The following is a 20,710-nucleotide window of genomic DNA, read 5'->3' as shown; positions in this document are numbered from 1 at the left end:
CTACCACTCAATGAAAGGACACTCGTGATAAGGCTTACTAAATTCAAGATCAGTCAGTTTTTTGCTGTTAGATTTATGAAAAGAGTTAAGCGCAAATAATGTGGGTACTTGTACTGTACTTTCTTAAATCCCAAACCCTATGAGTATAAAATCTAAAATGTACACTGGATATATTTTTGTTAAAACTATGAGTGTGTGTCTTCTCTGTGCCTTTCAGAACTGGGGATATCATGCTTTAATTCCTCTGATTTGAATTCATTCACACTACCTCTTTCACAGCCTTTTGGAGACCCTGTGTAGTGAATCATTAGCATGATTATTATTTCAGCCATAGTAAAATTGCACATCAACACTTAGCAAATGGGGGGAAATTGCATTATCCAATTGGAATAATTTCCTACTATAATATAAATGTTACCCGGGCCATGTCTTTGAAATGGATACTGATTCTTTAAATTCTTTCCTGTCTGTTTCAGGAAATAGTGAGATCCTGTTGATAATGAAGTACAATGTGTCTAAAGTTCACTTCTAAATACTTGGCTCTTTGCTGTAAAAGTCATCTGCATTCCCTTTATAATTCTGAACCACCAGAGATCTGCCTAATCTTGGAGATCTGATCCAATATCATTCAAAAAAATCCTTGATAATAATTCCACCATTCAGATCAGTTTAAACACTAAAGCCTTACTGCTTGTATCGTCTTAAAAATATCCTGAGGCTGGGGAATAAGACCTTGGCTTATGAGTTTGGAGATTTAGCTGTTTGCAAATAAAATGATTATTACTATTATTATTCAAGTTCTTAATCAACACAAGCAAATGGCATCTATTTGTTATCATCCTTTTTACAGAAGACAAAGGCTCCAGTCCCTATGGTGCTGACTGCTGGCCCCAAGTGGTTGCTGGATGTGACTTGGCAAGGAGTAGAAGACAACAAAAACAACTGCATCGTGTACAGCAAAGGTAAACACAAGCTGATTTTCTTCTGCTTTCTTTGCAAGGAATTAATGACAGCATGGAAACATACCCATTGCATAAGAGAAAGCAAATTGGAGCAGTGTATTTTTCCCTTGCCTTGTATATAAGTATTTCTTATTCCCCTACTTCACATCTTAAATAACATTATTTTGCTATCTTTTAATAATAAAACCACCATGTTCTGTCTAATATATTAAATGCTTTTGAAGCAGAGAGGCACCACTACTCAGGTAGATGCCAGATATAAAATATCATGCTCATTTCACCCTCAGAGTCAAGGCCTCATGGGAAATATTAGATCCATATTGTGTGTATACTCTCTAAGTGAGTTCTCCCTGGCTTTTTTACATGTCATATCAGTTTGCATTGCTCCATGGCATATTATACTGCAGACTGTTATGTGAAATCTTGCATGCAGTGTAGAAGTAGCTGTGTGAGTCCCAGGATATTAGAGAGACAAGGTAGGTGAGGTAATACCGTTTAATGAACCAACTTCTGTTGGTGAAAGAGACAAGCTTTTGAGCCACACACAGCTCTTCTTTAGGTCTGGGAAAGGTCTTGAATAAGAGCTCTGTGTGGCTTGAAAGCTTGCCTCTCCCATCAACAGAAGTTGGTCCAATAAAAGATTTTACCTCACCCACCTTGTCACATGACTCGTGGTTAATTAGAAAAGTTTGGAATTCATTGAAACCGTTACATAGATTAAGAATTCATGTCTGCATGATAATAGAAAATAACAGCAGCTAGCTTGCAGGCTCATTCCCTTTGACATTCCAGAGTGTGACATGAAAATATGTTGAAGTTATTTTTGGTAAATTTTCTGTGCAAAGACGTATCATGACGTCAGATTGTAATGCGTGGATGAAATGCATACCACTGCCCCCTTCGGGATGGAATGTCAGGCCTGCTCAAGTGAGTGTGACTGCTTTGCAGCCGCACAAAAATTATATAAGTAGGCTCGGCAGAATTCATCATATATATATAAATAATTTCAACAGATAAATCAATGTTTATTTTTAAGCATTTTTTCTATTTTATCAATTACATTTTCACAGTTGTGCAAAATAATGGGGTGTAAGAATTTTCCCCCCAATTTTTATCAATTTAAATGTTTGTAGTTGTGGGAAATCAATGGGGGGATCAGACAATAATAATTTAATGACAGTAGTTGTTAAGATTCAAAACGTTAAAGCTTTATAACTGCTAAAGCACAACAAAAACCATAAACTGTCAACATCATATGTCAAAATATGCAAAGTAAATATATTGAAATCAACCTGTAATAAGTTCTCAAGAGCATTTTTCTTACTTTGCCTATATGTACATTTCAGTTACTATTGATGGAATTATCTTTTAGTTGGTTTGTGTGTGTACAGTGAAATCAGTATTTACTGACACTTACCAATAAAAATCTAATCCTGCCAAGCCTAGATACAAATCTTATTATTCCCATACTTAATCTCTATTTTAGCTCAAGATGTAAAGACTTTTGGATCAAAAGGGTCTGAGTACAATCCACAACGCCAGCTGTGTGGTATAGTCAGCAATCATGTACATGATGTCTCCATGTTTAATGGATACGTTACAGTATTATAGGAAAGCAGTACACGGCATGGGAACAACCCATCAGCTGTTGCTGGTTTTGGCTTTCCCAGGCAAGATCTGGTTGCAAAGCTATGATTCTCTATCCTTGTGTTCAATTTCCCAATCTCAGTGCTTTGTGAATACTTCAGAACTTTTTCTGCTCTTGTTTAATTTCTTTTAGGTTTTATGTCTAACCAAACAGACCTACTGAGATCAAAGATTTGTTTACTGCGACAACCTAGTGACCATTTCAGCATCCAGGCAAATAAGCACCCATATCAATATATTAACACACAAAACACTAATCATAACATCAAAGACTCCTAAAAACTTACTAGAAACAATTACAACTTGTTCCTATAATCATTGCAATTTATATACTTATAAGAGGATTGCTTTTAAACTGCCACAAGCCTTTGAAAGTTGAAACGCTGAAAAAAGGGAATTAACATGTTCAAAATGAGTTGCACACCAGGGTCTTACAAATTCTTTCTATTATAATTACAAAAGACCAATACATTAATTCTGTAACCTGCAATACCTGAAATACCACAGAAGGGGATCCAGTCATGCTTCCTTAGGAGCATTGTGTTAAACTGCCCAAGTGGGAAAATTTGTGAAGTATTGTGTGTGTGGTATGGCAGAGCTTCTTATGCATTGAAACCACAATTTACTTTGAATAGTGTTAAACCTGTTTCATGGACAAATGTTTTGTGGTAGAAACTTCTGTTATGATAGGAATTTTATTTCACTCTTACATATCTTCTGAAAATTCCCATAAGACAGTGTCTTGTCAAGTACATAAGCCTGCTGTAAATATTATAATACTTAGTATATATACAATATTTTACAAACATTAACTAATTGATTATACAGATAAATTACTATCTACATGAACGCATCTATAGTAACATGGAGGGGTTTGGAATAAGGAAAACTTGTTTCAGTTTGATGTACAGTTACTCTGAATGAAAGAAAACATTGTTCATTTAATTAAAATGCACCCTATTTCACTTAAATTATGTTTGTTATTTCATATTTCAATACATGGACACATAGTATTGAAAGGGTAGCTCTATGGAATTGTACTGCAAGGTATCTTCTGTACTGGCCAAGAGAAACTTTGATATCCCATCTGCATTATGTAAACACATATTGTTACAAAAAATATGTGACAAAATTCTGAATCATAATGGTAATTGTAAGGTAAAAATCTGCAACTACATTAATTGAACTTGCAAAATAGATCAGAGATATGTGGAATGTTCACTGCATTCTCTACCCACTGCACAGTTTGGGTTGGTATTCCGTGGTTCATTAAGCACCCAATCCTGCAAATTCTCAGTGCCCGGAACACCAATGGCATGCAGTGGGTTTTCTGAGTCAGAAGGACTTATGGGACTGGACTTTAAAACAATGCCAAATATAATATTCTCAAAATAAATAAGTACAATAATGCTTCGTTCTTCAATTTGCATTACAGCATTTTGGATTACATTGCTTTGATTTGTGTTGACTTTCTGTCTTCCATACTGTCAATACTTCAAATATAATAGTGTTAGGTGTCATTAAGTTGTAATTTGATGTTATGTTGCAGTTTTTTGGACGGTTTTGGTTGTTTTTCTTAACTGCCCATTGTCATTTTAGAAAGTAGTTAGCTAAACCCAGTGTGGGCTGATTCGGTCATGTCAGAGGTTATTCTCAGTATACTCAAGATAAGATGAGCAGACTGAGCTGGCACATTCCTAAGAGCAAAATATCTCTGAAAATCAGCTAATGTTAAAAATTTAGGGTCAAATTTTGCACTTAGAAGTTGCATACATCTCTAGTTTTGTGTGCATCTGAGAACAGAGTTTTGCCCCACGTATGTTATATGAACATAGGAATGGCATTCTTGATTGCCTGGTCATTAGAGACTGTAATAATTAAAGTAATGTTCATATTGCAAATAGAAGGTGTAGGGGAGATTTTCAAAGGTGCAAAGGGAAGGTAGGTGCTCAACTCCTATCGAAAGTCAACGGGAGTAGGTCACCTAGCTCTCCTTTTTGCCTTCGAAATTTTCTGTAGTATTTGTGCTTGGTGAGTGAACATGAATTTTATATGTTTATTTAGAGATATAGGTTTGGATATAGGAAACATAGGCTTCTTTATGTTTATATAGTGGAATGCATACTTAGTTTCCAAATACTGACCTGTGACATTTGCATAGCTTGCTTGTATTTTTAATGTTTGGGTGTCTCTGTTTAACTCTCATTGACTAAACTGTGCATTCAGATAATACTCAGTATGGCAGACTATGAATGAGAAAATAGCTAATCATTCAAGGTTTGAAGGATATTTAGTATCCTTTCAGGTCATGTGTGCATCAGCATTAAGACTAATGGTGAAAGCAAAAAGTATCCAATTAATACAGTTTAAACAACTACACCTTTTTGCGGATCGTTTAAATTTTTCTTATTTTTGTATATTGTAAACTTAGTTTAAAAGACAAGAGAAGACTATTTTAAAACTAAATTTAAATCCAAAAATGTCCTGTTTTATTTGTTTTAATGATCAGTTAGAAACCACAAAGATAAACTATCCAGTAAGAGCTCTCCAATACATAATAAGAGAAATTTTAAAACAGATTTTAAAAATTGTGCTTTACATAGACTTGCAAATGTGTTCTTTCAAACAATAGAGGTTGAATGATTCAAAATACAGCTGCTGTTGAAACAGACCGAGATGGTATTTATGCATGAACTGTATGTTCATAGCAACTTAGTGTACTTGAGAAGCAGCCATGCCTAACATAGGATTATGCAAAAATTTGGGAGAGCTATAAAATTGGATCTATGAATCCATCCACAAGCTAAGAAAGGGCTGAGGTATTACGTAGAAATCTTCTGTTAGGAATTTAAGAAAATTAAATGGGACTGAAAATAAGAGAATAGAAACAATGTGCAAAATACAGTTGCACAGACTGCAATACACACTCACATAAACACATTTTTAGGTGCATTACTTAAACCATTCTCACTTTCATATGGAACATATGGATACTGTATGTTTAGTGGCGTTGTTAAAACAGGGTGCCTGTACAAATATTTAGCTGTGGGAATTATAAAATCATAAGGCGATTAAGTTAGCTAGTTGTGAGATTCCAATATTGCTTTTTAAATGACTTCAGGATATAGGAGGTGCTAAGGTTATTATCTGCTATCAGGAATACAGTGGAATTGTACGACTGGATAATAACTAAACAACTGACACAATGTAAAATTACATTATCAGTGTGTTAAAACAAAATTGCGCCCTAAAGGAGTCTACATGCCAGCTCAGAGCTGCAGTGTAATTATGCTTAACTCTGATAATTAAAATACAACGGAGATCAACAGAATCATTTTCATTAAGAAAATTATTAATGATGGTGGTATAACAGTAATTGATTGCAGAGCACCACAGGATAACTCCATGCAGTAAAACCAACATGTTTAATATATGTCTAAGGCCGCTTGGCTATGTTGCATAAGACTGAGGGTGTTTAAAGTTCATGTAGGAGCTGTGGAGCATGTTTGTATATGAAACCAAAGATCATAAGATGGCTGCTTTTAAAACTACAATTTTGATTCAAATGGCTATGTTCTTCAGGAATGGTTTGAGGTCAGGAATATTGGCCGACTGGCCTTAGAGCTACTGAAAAAGAGCCATCTACTGGCCCAGTTGTACAGCAACAACTCAAATATTTCTTGAGTCGTCTGTCATTTCATTTCATGTTATGCATTGGTTGTTTTTACATTTATGTTAGTGATTTACTGATGTTATTTCATTCTCTGCCTGGCCTTACTGAGTAGCTTATGCCCTTAGTTATTACTAAGAGGATGCAGCAGAAAAAACATTCATTCTTACCGCACTGCTATTCAAAAATTATTAATGATTTGTTTGTAAATAATTCTACAGAGCGATATTGTTAATTGCCCCAGTAGTGTTTGATATGTGGTATTAAATACCATGAAAACCTGTATTCCTCCACAAGTGAAACTGCAGTGACTGCTAGCTGAGAGTCTAAAACAAAATACAAAATCCCAGTTAGAAAGGATGTTGCCTTAGAGTAAAAACTAATAATGCTTCATTTTATTTTTGTAAATACAAAAATGGAAAAGAAAAAAATCTACTGAGGAATGATTCACCACATAGCTAAGGCTTGGGTGCTTGTTGTTCGAACAGATGTTACTATTAAAAGCTGCCCCAAAACGTCTATTCTCTGATCATAATGGTGAACAAGTCTGCTAGGGTAGATTTACAGGATGAGATCAGTTAAAATGATGGATACCCACAATGAAATTGTGCCATGTAGCCAATTTATAAATAGTCACTGTTAAAAAAATAGTATAGGCTAGGGGACAGAACTGGGTACCAGACTCTCATGAGTGCTAATCTCAGCTCTGCTAATGACTTGCTGTGTGCCCTTGGGTAAGTCTTTTAAACTTTATGTGCCTTAGTCTGTAAATAATACCTCTATACTGACCTCACTAGTGTGCTATGGGAGTTAATTAGCTAATTACCTAATATGTATACAATGCTTTGAAGATATACAACTGTTGTAATAGGGCTAAGTTACTCTGCAATACAGAACTGAATATTATTTTTAATAAACTTTTCTTGTTTAAAGAAAATTTAGTCTATTTTACCTTTGTAGTGAAGGCCACTTTACTAGGAGGAATTTTAATTTTTTTCGATAGTGACATAGGATTTCTTTCTTGTGGTTGTTCTGTGAAATTCTTAATGGCATATCTTTCTCCAGCAAGTGAGTTTTCCAGTAGCAAATGCATTTTAAAATTTCAGACAACACAATGTTAAATTGCTGTACAGAGGCATAGCATCAGGAACCCTAATGAGGCATAGTTCAAATATTCTAAGGAGTTTAAATGCTGCTGCATTAGGATATGAGTTATTTGTTGTGGATCAAAGGGAAAATTGTTTAATAGGCCAAAGGTTAACTTGGAGCATATACTTCAGAATTCTAGGTGTTCTTTCACATATTATTAAAAGCATATTTTGTTTAAATCCCTATGTGTATAAATGTAGACTGTTATGTTCTGTGTAGACAATCAGAATGCAGTATCTGTTGAGAGAATGTTAGTCCCCATGGACAGCCTCTATTAGGTAAACATGCCTTCTATGATGTTACAGATTTCTTATTGGCTATTTGTGTGTGAAAGTGTGTGTGTTTAAATTTCTCTCTTTGTAACTTTCTGATAAATTGTAAAATGCTGTTACCAGGAAAAAAATAACAGTGAGTGTGTGTGCAGTGTACATGTATAATAATAGCGGTGTCCAATCCTTCTCTGAATAAGTGATGTGTGTTGGAGGAATGGGGCCTGAGATTCTTTCCCACCCATTTAGCACTAGGGCAGTATACCCTCATGACCACTAAGAGAAAGGTTAGCAAATGGGCCGTGACAAGTAGAAAGAATGTACTGGAAGGGCACCATTCATGCTGATCCTTTTTGGAGAATCATTGACCTGGCAGGCTGGCCAAGGAACCTTCCACACACCCACCCCTGCTACACCCCATGTGGCATCAGCAAGCAAGGCAAGATATTGTATTTATTGTTTATTTATGATAACATCCACTGTGTCTTGGGTGCATTCCAGAGAGACAAGAAGGGATGAACAGTGCCTGCCCCATGGAACTCGCAATCCAAAAAGGTTTGGGGAAGGGAGAACAACAAATACTTTTTCTTTCATTTTTTAACTTAATATGCTTGTTAGCTGGTTTCACTGTAGGGATCCATGAGAAAGGGAATTAAATATGGAGAGGATAGGGTCTTGTGAATGACCTCAGAAAGGCTGTATTGTATATCTCTACTGTGTGTCTGCTGTATTTATCTAAAATCACACGCTTAATTCTTCCAGTCCCTCTAGATGTTAGTCATGTATTTTGCTTGTCCAGAAATGCAGCACAAAGGAACTGATATAATACCTTCATCAAGCAATTCATTATTTGTGCATCATTGCAATATCAGCCATATGTTAATTTTGGGTTGTTTCCTTTTTTGGTAGTATGTGCAAATTTTTGCAGTGCTCTCTACAAATATTGGGACATTTATTTCATTCGTTGAGAGCTGAATTCCTTTTATTTTCAGGGAGGGTTAACTACAGAACACTGACATATGCCTTCTATGGAATAGTAGACTTTTGGAGTGGAGCAGCAAACAATGCCATGAACTGGGACATTAACTCTTATGCTCACCCATGAGTGTATCTTGGGCACAGAAAACAAGCACAGTTTGCATTGCACAGTGGAGCCTATTGAAAAGAAATACTTCTTCAAATTTGGATCCACTTGCAAAAATTAAATAAGATAATCATGAAAAGATTTCTGTTATTAACCTCAGTATGTGTGGAGAGTATATTTCCCCCTGATTTTTCTAAATAAGTTTCAAGGGAAAGAATTGGTACTTAATGAGAAAAGAAAAGGAGTACTTGTGGCACCTTAGAGACTAACCAATTTATTTGAGCATGAGCTTTCGTGAGCTACAGCTGTAGCTCACGAAAGCTCATGCTCAAATAAATTGGTTAGTCTCTAAGGTGCCACAAGTACTCCTTTTCTTTTTGCGAATACAGACTAACACGGCTGTTACTCTGAAACCTATACTTAATGAGAGCCTTTTTCATTTCCCTGCCCCGTCCCCAGCTACACACTAGGTATAAAATGTGGTTTATTTTACTTTTACTTTTTACTCTGTTCTCTTTTATTTTTCAGACCCTTATGCTAAGTAAATACTTGGGGTTGGGGAAAACCACAGGCCTCATGACCCCTCTAGTTTACAGAGTGTTGGCTGTCATCTTCCCTGCAAAGCTACAAGGGGGAAAAAAACAAATTTGCTGAGCCACACATTTCAAGTTGTTGACAACCCCATCCACAAGAAAACAGAAGAAAATATATATGCACTCTGTCCTGTCAAAAGGCTTTCGCCTTATCTTGAGAGACTGTCAGGGCAGGAACATCATGGAATGGACAGGAGTCTATTAAATTAATAAGCTGCTGGATGGTGTCTGGAGAGTTATGATGCTCCATAAATCCAGTTTGATCATGGTGGACAAGGTTTAAATCTGAAGACTTCTAATACACATCCAGTTCTTGGATTGGATTTGAAGTTTTGTGCTAGAGACACAGAGATAGTCCTGCAGCTTATGAATTAAGATTTATCATTTTTTCATACGGGTTTTTTTTTTCAGTTCTTGACAAAAATGAAAGCACCTTAGGGATCCTGGCAAATGTTATTGCTTGAAATGAAAGAGCTGTTGTCAAGGTGAAACCATGACCTAGAAGCCTAAAATCAAACTTGGTCATTCTTTTCAAACAGCCCCTTTGGAGCTGAATGTAAAAGGTCTATGTGGAAGGAAACAGGCCTGGATTTATCTGTAGCTGGTTTCGTAGTGATTCCTGTCAAATAATGCTAGTCTGTATTTATGACACAAGGGAAACTAATGGTGGCAGGTATGCCATATAGAAATAAAAGGGGGAAAATCTAGAAATATATTCTTCATCCATTATAGAAGGTCTTGTGTGATAACTGTCAGTATGATATAAAGCTTCTGTCAACCTTACCTTCCAAATACATGAAGCTTGGTTATAATAGTTAAGAGAAGATTCTTTCATAATATTCAAGACGCTTATCTATCAAAAAAATTAGTTTGAAATGTAACACAAAGTAGATATTGACTGTATACGGCAAAATAACTGCCTGGAAGAAAACACTGAAATCACTTGAATGTATTTGGTTTCTAGCTGGTTACAAATAAGTCAGTTATTGCACGAAGGAAGGAATTTTTGTCTGTAGTCATCAACCTCAGGCAGATGATGTAGAATTAGGTCACTATGCTCATTTTTTTGTTAATTTGGAAACTCAAACTGGTGACTGTTGTGCTTGCTTATACAGTTCATGGCATGACTAGCATTTCTAGCTTCTCAAATTACCCAAACACATATATGGCCTTACATAATTTATTAATTAGTAATACTTAGGATCTGTGGTATTCTTAAAAGCATTTAATGCTCATTTTGTTCCCATTGTTAAATTACAAGCTTAAAGAAACTTAGCATAGCAACAGTGGGGATTGTGTGATATGTTTTCTGCTCATACAAGTGGATTCAGAGCTGTAAGAAGTTAGAAAACCTCCTGTAGTGAGTAAGTTTGTGTTCTTTTTTAAAAATGTGGCCAGCTTTCAAACCTGAGTCATGCTCTTACCTGTTTGCCTACCATCTACTACTAGATTGCCTGCCAATGTAATGTAATGTTGGATATTCACAAGGGACATACCCTGTACATAGTGGAGGTATTTTTTTCAGACTACTGCTACATCAGGCAGCGATGAGAGGCTAAGTGTCAGTGAAGAACAGAATATCAATACCTCACCTTATACCTTCTTTTTAACCAAGATATAGTGAAATTCACTACAAACCAGCCATTTCAATCACATGAAAAGAGCTCCTGTTAGTAAACTGAAAACAATTATGGAAATGGAAAAATACATAATAAATTGTAAACAAAATTAGGTGAAGATTAAAAAATAATAATTATAGCCTATGGGCCAAATATTGCCGTTCACCACATGAAGTTCTAGTAAATGGGCTATGTGGGCTAAGAGGGGCTTTGGGAAAAAAGGAGTCTTCTTACCATAACCTGGGGTTTTGGTGTGTAGTAGTTGTTTAGCTGCTCCACTGTCTCTTTTACAGCCTAAAGGCTGTAGTGGGAGAGGGTGCCCCTTTACATCCAACAACAATGGGCAGGAGGTTCAGCCTGTATATCTACCTAGCAGAAGGACCCATTGTCCACTGCCCTCTTCTCCTCCCTCCATGTCCCAGCATCTCATCCTTGCTGCAGAAAGAGGAAACAAAAGATCCTCCCTACTTTAGATTGCCTGCATCAGGCCTGGATCAAAGAATTCTATTTTCTTCATACTGGTCCTCCCATTGGTTACCGTGCATTTGCCTTGCCAAACAGACTGCTGCTGGAGATGTGGGTCTCCTGGAACCACACTGTCTCTCACGTTTGGGATTGTCCCAAGATACGGTCCATTTGGCTAGAAATAGGTAGGAGGATAAATATGATAATGGATACCTCCTTAAAAATTACTTCCCAGAACTGTATTTTGGGATATGCTGCATCATCTTGGAAACTCTCCAGCAGACGGGAAGGTTGGTTCTCTAGAGCAGTGCTTGCCAAACTACTCACATTGCTTAGATGGAAGAGAGATTACCTCTAGGGACAGAAGCTTTTTACAGAGACTTGGCTAGCCTGGCACCTAAAGAGCAGGTAACAGTTAGAAAAAGATAGACCTTGGACAAATTTGAAAAGATTCGGTCTAACTTTTTAGTAACCTTTGATTCATTCCTAGTAAATGGAACCCGATAAAGTTCTCCTTTCCCCTCCCTGTCCCCCTTCCTTCCTTTCCTTTCCCTCCCTTCCCATTCCTTGATTTGTACTTCTTTTGTCTTTTTTTCTGTTTTCTCCTTATTTTGGGGAGGGGGAATCAATAATAATTATAATTGTATATATGTATATCAATAAAAATATATGTACAAAAGGCAAAGCCTTGCAGTATTCAGGCAGTATGCAATCCCGCAGCCAGACTAGCTGCATGTTTCCCATTCATAGTGGGACTTCCAGGCCCCTTACAGAGTGTTCCAGATTGTGGACCTATTGAAATAAATAGTGTTAATGAATCCTTAAAAAATTTATTTTAATGTAAATTTCTCAGTTCTCGGAGATGCTTCTGCTAGTTTAAACATCACTTGTGAAAAAGAAAGTGAAATGTATAGAAAAGTTGCAACCTGCTTAAATATCTCTTAAACATATGGGTAATGACTCCTTATTATTGCAGATTGTGCTGGGAAGGATCAAGCAGCTCTCTTACAATGGATTTTTTTTTATATGGTATAAAAATGGAAGGAAGAAAAGGAGTTCTGTTTCTTTTCAGTTCCATTCGATCAGGGTGTGCTCAGCAGTAGTGGCACCAACAAAGAAACAGCTGCAGTACACCCTGATTGAACAATAGTAAGAGAGGATTTTGAAATATGGGCTAAGTTATGATACTGAAGGAATTTTATTAGAAAGTTGCTGTGAGTAAATGTTGATCCATATTTCTGAACTGGTGGGCACTGTGTTGAATTGGAGCTCATTACTGGAGGAGAAACTGCCTTGATACTTTCTAGTCTAGTGGCTGAAGTCAGACCTTGGCTGAAATGTTTCAATCAAGCCTTAAAAGGCTTGTTCACAAACCTATCACCATAGCTGCTTATGATTAGGCAACTCCCTTATTTAATTATCCAAAACCAAATAACAATCATCTATAACTTCGGATAGAGTCAGGAATGGAGAGAGAGAGAGTAGTTTTTAACTAATTTTTGCAAAGTGCTTTGAAATTGATGGATAAACAATCACTATTATAAATGCTATCTATTAGAAGTAGTGGAAGTATTAGTGGTAATAGTAATTTAGTAATTTATCAGGAAAGCACCATTTCTTCATGAAAAAGGTAATGGGCAAAAGGATTCAGGTAACTGAGGACAAGAACAAAAACTACATCTTGGGGTGTGGACCAATCTACAAAGAATGTTGAGAGCTTAGATGTAATTAGAGGACAACTGAATAAGAACACTATCAAACTTTATCAGAAGGCATTAGTAACCCCTGCCACTTCTTGTTTATGGAATTCTAGAACACAGTCAGATAATATATGCAATGCTGCCTGTCATTACCATAATAAACAATATCACATTTGTTTGTAATGATAATTCTGTAAAGCATAACACATAATTGTCTAAGTGAAAGTTTCCCTTTCCAATTGTATTGGTAAAAATATTGCTGAACAAATATGTTGTTGAACAATCAGGCCAGAGAATAAACTACATAAAAGCAGAGAAAAGATATTTTTGAGAAAGCCAAGGATCATTCAGCTAACAGGAATTGACTGATATGCCCTAACCTTCAACTTGAAACTACGATGAACTAATGCAGCTGATCTGTTAGCTGAAACAAATGTTCAGAAATGTTGGAACGGAAGCCTATGAGACATGAGGGAGTGAACTGGGTCTTTGGCCAGCCAAAAAGTTCAGTGATATTATATGATGGGCAATTGAACTTAAAATACAAGATAAAAGAAATAGTTTTGCATTGGAAAATGAGACGGGTGGCATAAACTGAGCATAACAATTATACATTCTTTATTAACAAACTGTTCTTTTAAAAGTTAACAGGCTGCTTTCTTATGATGGCTGCATATGTGTATTAATGGAGTTAAATTACAAGTGCTTTTAAGTACATTTTCAAGTTACAATTATATGAAAACTTAAAATAAGACTGACAGGTTAAGACTAAACCAGTCCTGTGATTAACTTTCAATGGTATATTTATAATAGGAGTAAATTAAGTATCAAATCACAATGATATTTTTCAATAGTTTAGTTGGGTGTAGAATGTAGTCTGAATTATGACTTTGAGACTTTATCTCCCATTCCCTCCTAAAATGGAAACGAATTACAGCTAAATGAGAGTTGGCTACATGTTCATATACCCATTCTCAGAGAGCTTTGTGGATCAGTGCTCCAGGAACTGTTTACTAAGAAACAAAACTGCTTTGAGATGGAAGTGCACTTCATTTCATTTTGATGTTAAGTAGACGGGTTGGACAAAAAAATTGGAATTATTTTGATAACCATCTTAAGAATTACCAGCTTTGGCTGTTTCCAGAGAAATCTCTTCAAAATGTAAAATCTGGGCCCTTCAAGAATACATATTAATTGTTTTTCTTAAAGTTTACACAAGGCTGCAGATGATATCATTTAACTCCTTGGGGTATATTCTCCCCTCTTTCCATATACCTTGCCTGGAGCCCCCTGAAGGTTGTGAGCTCTGCACATGGGTCAAGGAAAGAATATGTCTTTTTTTATGTGTGCATTTTTCCTCCGTTACATCAACTGTAGTATGACACATACAGAAAAAGAACCCACTTTTCCAAATGGGCACAATATGATGATTTTTCATGCAGCATGTACAGCACTGTTCTGTCTTTATGATATGCAGTACATTTCCTAATTTACACCTCCCAGAGTTTAGTTTCAGTTGCAAAAGTGAATGTGTCCTAAGCAAGATTCTTGGATTCTATGTTTTTGGATTGAACTGAATTGATATAGCCTGTGACATATAGAGGGTTAAATTTTAATAAAGATACAACTGGTTTAACTCAAGAGGTTGAAAATGGATTCTAAGTTCAAATCCAGCCTCACTGAGTTGCAAAGCTTTTATCATTTGGGACTATTGGTTACCTCTGTTAAAAATGGGGTGTCAATCTAGTGTCCAATAGTCATATATCCACATTATAAAAAGCACTAAAATTGGTACCGATTGGCAACACTGTGGTTTTCAGCAAAGAGGACAGATATTAAGTGGAGACATACACTTTATCCTGTCACCTCTTAGTTCCTGTCCTGCAGAATATGGTTGGGTTTCATTGGCAGTTAGTGTGGGGAAGGTGGCACTATTACTGCTGTGCTTAACCTCTTTTGTGGAAAATTAAAAAAACAAAATTCATTCTCCATGGTTGGTAAACAGGCATAAAATTTACAAAGGTTTTAAAAATAATAATACTTTGTACTTCTGTGGCAATTTTCATCCAAGCTCTGAAAGCACTTTACAAACATTACAAAGTGTTAGTCTCACATTAACCCTGATAGTTAGGTAAATCAACAGTTCTCAACCAGGGGTCCGGGGCCCATGGAGGAGCTGCAAGCAGGTTTTATGGGGTCTGCCAAGCAGGGCTGGCATTGGACTCATTGGGGCCCAGGGCAGAAAGCCAAAGCCCCGTTGTGCAGTGCTGAAGCCCAGGACCCTTAGCTCTGCCACCAGGGTTGAAGCTGAAGCCTGAGCAACTTAGTTTTGTGAGGCCTCCCTGTGGCATGGGGCCCTGGCCAACTGGCCTGCTTGCTACTGCCTAATGTCAGCCCCAGCTCTTATATGCAGAAAAAACAGTTATTATGGCACAGGTGGGCCATGAAGTTTTTATAGCATGTTGGGGTGTCTCAGAAAGAAAAAGGTTTTGGAAGTACCTTTTGAGAACCCCTGAGGTAAATCTTATTATCCCCAGTTTACATCTCAGAAGAATAAGATATAGAGATATTAAATAATTTGCATGAGTATTTTGCAGAATGGGGAATAGAACACGTCTTACATCTCCAATGGGTATACGTTCAACACAAGACAATCCTTCCTCTCACTTAAAAGATTGTTCCTCAATTGCACAGGAGGAAATTAGGAAATTGTATGAAAATCAAATTTTAAATAGGTGACACCCAAGAGAGCAAAATCTTTAGTATGGCCAAAAGAAAAAGAGCAAACAAAATGGATGAGCTGGTAGGTGGCCTTTCCTTTAAGAACGTAGGTACAGGTTCCGCAGTGCACACTGTGAATTCAGAGTTAGCACTGGATTTTAATTTTTAAGAATTTCTTGATTATTGCAAAGCCCCTATAGTCTAAATATTTGAAGTGCATTCAGGGTGCAATTCAGGAAAGCCTTCAAACATGTGTTTATATCTATCCTCATTTAGAAAAAGCATTTAAGCACATTTTTAAGTGATGTCCTGAATAGGGATGTTTTCCTGAAATGTTCCTATTTTCAGGAGTTAAACATAAACAATGGTGCCTCAGCTGAATATATCAAATAAAATTCTAAAATATTGTGTTTGCGGTTTTGCTTCTCTATGTCCCTAATGTCATGCCTATAATGTGCTCTCTGAGAATCTAACCCTACAGATTAGTAGGAACTGGTAGATGGAGTTTCATTTGAGCACACTAGCCTGGCAGAGAACTGTTAGTAGAAAATTGCTGTTAAACCCCCTCTCCCCCCCACACACATCTTTTTTTGTTGTTTTGTTTGGGTCATTTTGGGTCATTGCTTTTGCAGTTGCAATTTTTGGTTACTGTTTTCAATGATACTGCTTACTGAAGAAATAGAGACTCCCTACAGTATTTAACAATAAATCTGAATCTAATTTTCTGTTTTGGAAATGAGCCTATCTGATTTCAGGTTTATACTATGAAGAGGGACACATCTGATTTATCAAACAGTATCATATTTACTTAGTAACAACTTGGCAGATACTAGTAAAAGGTTGGCTTTGATTCATAATACAATGGACTAGCAGTTAGCTATAGCCCATAAAACCTACCTGTAACCACACCATTTAGTCCTACACCAAATAAGTAAAATGGATAGAATATGTAACTCATAATATCAACTACAGTGTTTTCATATGGAGATTAAGATCAAAATATGTTGTTATTATTATTACTATCTGCAAAGCTACAATAGTGTGCTCAGCAGTGTAGCGAATAAATATAAAGAAAGTGTCCTCTCTGAACAGCTTAGGGTTCAAGAACTTTATTTTATCTAGAATAATAGTCTTGTCTTAGTCTTGTCAAAAGTCATTCACAAATTTTAGGCTTAATATATTTGTGAGGTGGAACATATTGTACGGCTTCATCTCGGCAGTGATAGTTTTCTGTGTAAAACAGAAACATGACTGTCTTTTTCCATAACTTTGAAGCAGGTGGACTATGCCTAAATGGTATAAGGAATGGCTGCAAATGATTTTGGGGTACTTCCAATATTCCTAATGTAGTCACCTTTCCTGACTCTATACACATACTTTAACATCAGGGGTCTCAGTGGACTTCAGTGTAGTCCCATTTGTGTAAAACTGGTGTAACGGGGTAGAGAATCCATCCCATAGTTTTCCATACTGTCAACCTTAGTTGAATACCTCAGTTTGGTCCCTGGCTCTTCAGGAATGCAGGGGACAGGAGGCATGTAGAGGTGATACAATGAGGGTGAGCCTCATGTCACTCCTGTAGCAATCCTTGTTAGCCTATATGTTATATAGTGTTAATTATAAGGGGATCATAAAGATGCTGTACATAGCCCTCACTGCAGGAAGAAAGTAGTCACAAAACAGGGCACATACATATTCTTAACTCTTTCCTGGTCCCTTCATCTTGAATCCTAAATGTGGTGTTACCAGATGAGCTGGTTAGGAAATGGAAGCTACAGAGAGAAATTAAATTGGAATTGTTTAGATTTAAGGGAGACTTGTACTGGATAATAAGGGGCTGCCAAAAAGAATTTTTAAAAACATTGAATTCCAAAATTTTCTTAAAGTACAGTTCACATTGCTTTTGCTCACTTTTGGAAAAAAAATGGATATACCACTCTGTTTCAGAGTTTTTACTGTAGCCTAAGTAATTTAGCACTCCAACACATGGAGCTAGTGAGATGTATTGCTGAGTAAGCACTGCAAAGCATCATGACATATACCACACACCATCAAAATCTATTCATAAAATACTTCAGATAAAATAAAATAATGTAGTAGTAAACAAGAATAATCTTATATTTATATACCACTTTTCATCCCAGAGTATCCCAAATTGTTTTATAAACTATAAATAAATGAATCACAGCATTCACAACTGAAATGCAGCCACCTCTGAAGCTATAGAACTCACAGCAACATAGTGTATCAGTTTAAGGCAGGAGGTGAAAAACTACCATAAAAATAAATTTCAGATATTGTCATGAAGAATAGGTTCTGGTATTCAGGAAATTCCTGTTCCAATTTATGGGAATAAGGAGACAAAAGAAACAAGAGTTAATTGGCAGTGGTTTGATGAATTATTAAAATGTCACTGCTCAGTCAGTCAAGGTTAAGAGAATTAGATATACTTGGAGCCAAAGGGCATTGACAGCCACCGTGGAGGTACCTGATCTGGTCTGTATAATACTGAGTTGGGATCGGTCTCAGATTGTTTCTGTCTCCTCTTTTTACACGTCTCCTCCTTTTGGAGGAATTCATCTTAAATGTTTACCTTCTTACCCAAGGCACAGTCCTTTCTGAATTATATAGCACGTTGAATGTCCAACGTCATTTTGCATTGTGCTTTGTTAGGAAGGAACAAAAAGATTTGGTGGAAAGGAATTTGAAATAAGCCTTGTTTCATGAAAGGAGGGACTGACACATGCAAGCAAGTTTATGGTAACCGATCTATTACAGTGTTGAAGTTCGGATCTAGATTTGGATTTTAATACAAACTTCTTCTTATCCAGGCCCAAATCTGAATGCAAATTTCTCCAGAATTTTGGGTGGGTTGGAAGAAGAAAGGGTGGTGCTGACCCAGTGTTTCCAAACCACATTGGATCCTTTCCTATTTTATATTCTGATGAATTCCTCAAGCAATATATGATTCCCTAATAGGGGATATTGTGAATATCTATACCCCTAGTAAAAGGAAAATCCATAAAAGTACCTGAACAAAATTAACATACTGTTATATTTAAAATTGTTAGATTGTAGTTCTCTATAATATTTCTCAGGTTCTAGTCTTTTGGCAATATAATTTCAATAGATGCACTAAGGAAAGTGCCAAGACCAGCTTTCACAGTTCCCCCCTCTTTGAATCCCTGTTGGGCTCTGTGATTTTTCATAGCTGGACTAAAGTTGTGTCAACGGGAGACTTGCACCATACAGACTGAAATGTTAAAGAAAGCTACAAGGAACAGCTTTGAGGCAAGGTTTCAAGCTTTGTCATCACGCTTGAAGAATTTTCTGTTTAATGTACTGTAATGCAGTATTCAATGGGGACAAGTTTAATTGAGTTTTACACAACCCAGTTGGGAGTAGCGCTGCAAGGTAGGTGATGTCTAGGTTTTTAATCTTCCACTCCGGAGAGGCTTGTTGACGAAGTGGTTCTTTCTCTTTGTAAGAAAAAAAGGAAGCATGAGAAATGATACATCCGTGGATAAAACCAATTGGCAACCCCCAAAGGAATGAGGGCGATAAGGCGAATCCAGCACTTGTAAGAAATAAAAGAATCCAACTGTTCATTTAAATGAGAAACAACACATGTGACTGAGGAGGCAGGGAGGCTGGTCGCTGGAATGGGGAGGAGGGAAGACTAACAAACGTAACAGCTGATATTAGAGTTAAGAGTTACAGACAAACCATCTAGGATTTGTTAGGGTTATGGAAGAGATAGTTAATTATGTATATTTTTTAAAGAAAGGGGGAAGCAAACTTTTTTTTTTGTATCACAGAAGGTGGCTAAAGTGGCAGGAGGGAGAAAGCTGCTGGAAGGCAAGCCCTACTTAAAGAATAACACACTATTCTTTCCCTGAGGCCTAACACAGCCTCTCCGTTAAACAGTGTAAAAATAGCCGTGGACCCTGTCAAAAGGAAAATAATACCTTCTGTATAAGAGTTAGCTTATTAAACTTCAGTACTGTTCAAGTTACTTCTGCTAGAACTTAAGCAGCCAACAGGATAAAAATGGTTCAATTAATATATCAATCAATCAATAAAAAAGCAACAGAACACTGGTTTGGGCATTTGGGCATCACTTGCTAAAATAAACAATTGCATTGTTTTTCAAAGGGCGGCTCTCTGTATTTTGTTGAAAAATGTGTTGTTGCCAATAGTATATGATACAGTACTGTATTGTAGTGCATTTTAAGTGTTCACTTTGAAAAGAATATTGGCATTGTTTTATTGCTCTGTCTTCTGAAGACATCTCAGGCTGATTTAACCCAATATGTGTCAGAGGAATATATTTAGGCTGTTTCTTTTTTGATCTCTTCATATGCCAGGGGTAATTTTTAAGAGATACTTATCTTCCTCATTAGGGAGACTTTCATTAGAGGAAACAATATTTTGTGTGATGCTATTTTTCAGTTTTCCTGTGCTGTTTTAACATAAAATCTGTAATTTCACTTGTTCAAAATCAAGTGGAATAATGAATTGCCTTTTCTTATAATCTAGTCAAGATCAAGAAAGTAATGAATTTAAACAAATAATAGTTTGGGCCTGTGCTGTGTGCCTAAATCAACTTATTTGCACACTGTGTGACTTTAGAAGGGATTCAAGATGAAAAGAGCTAATGGTCACATGGACTTTGCATACTTCTCTATACCAGTCTTGCTAACCTGCTGTGCTGCCTGGGAGAATTGTCCTTCTGTGAGTGGAATAAACTAGCTCAGACAGCAGGTTTAACCTAATGCTTTTAAAAAACTCTGTACTATCTCTTTCTTTGCCGAGATACAATGGATTTAAC

At 36.5% G+C, this 20,710-nt stretch overlaps 1 protein-coding gene across 2 annotated transcripts in view; it reads left to right on the top strand.

Moving 5' to 3' along the window:
• ZFPM2 (zinc finger protein, FOG family member 2) overlaps positions 1–20,710 on the top strand; it is a 429,791-nt gene that overhangs the window by 300,794 nt on the left and 108,287 nt on the right. For both annotated transcript variants that reach the window (XM_077808863.1, XM_077808864.1), the window contains one exon: positions 851–962. In XM_077808863.1, the coding sequence (XP_077664989.1) occupies positions 851–962 (112 nt within the window). The remainder of the gene's footprint in view (positions 1–850; positions 963–20,710) is intronic.

The sequence above is a fragment of the Eretmochelys imbricata genome, chromosome 2 (genome assembly GCF_965152235.1).
Source record: "Eretmochelys imbricata isolate rEreImb1 chromosome 2, rEreImb1.hap1, whole genome shotgun sequence".
Lineage (NCBI taxonomy): Eukaryota > Metazoa > Chordata > Testudines > Cheloniidae > Eretmochelys > Eretmochelys imbricata.
The sequence above is the reverse complement of the archived record's forward strand: the minus strand, read 5'-3'. Positions and strand labels throughout refer to the sequence as shown.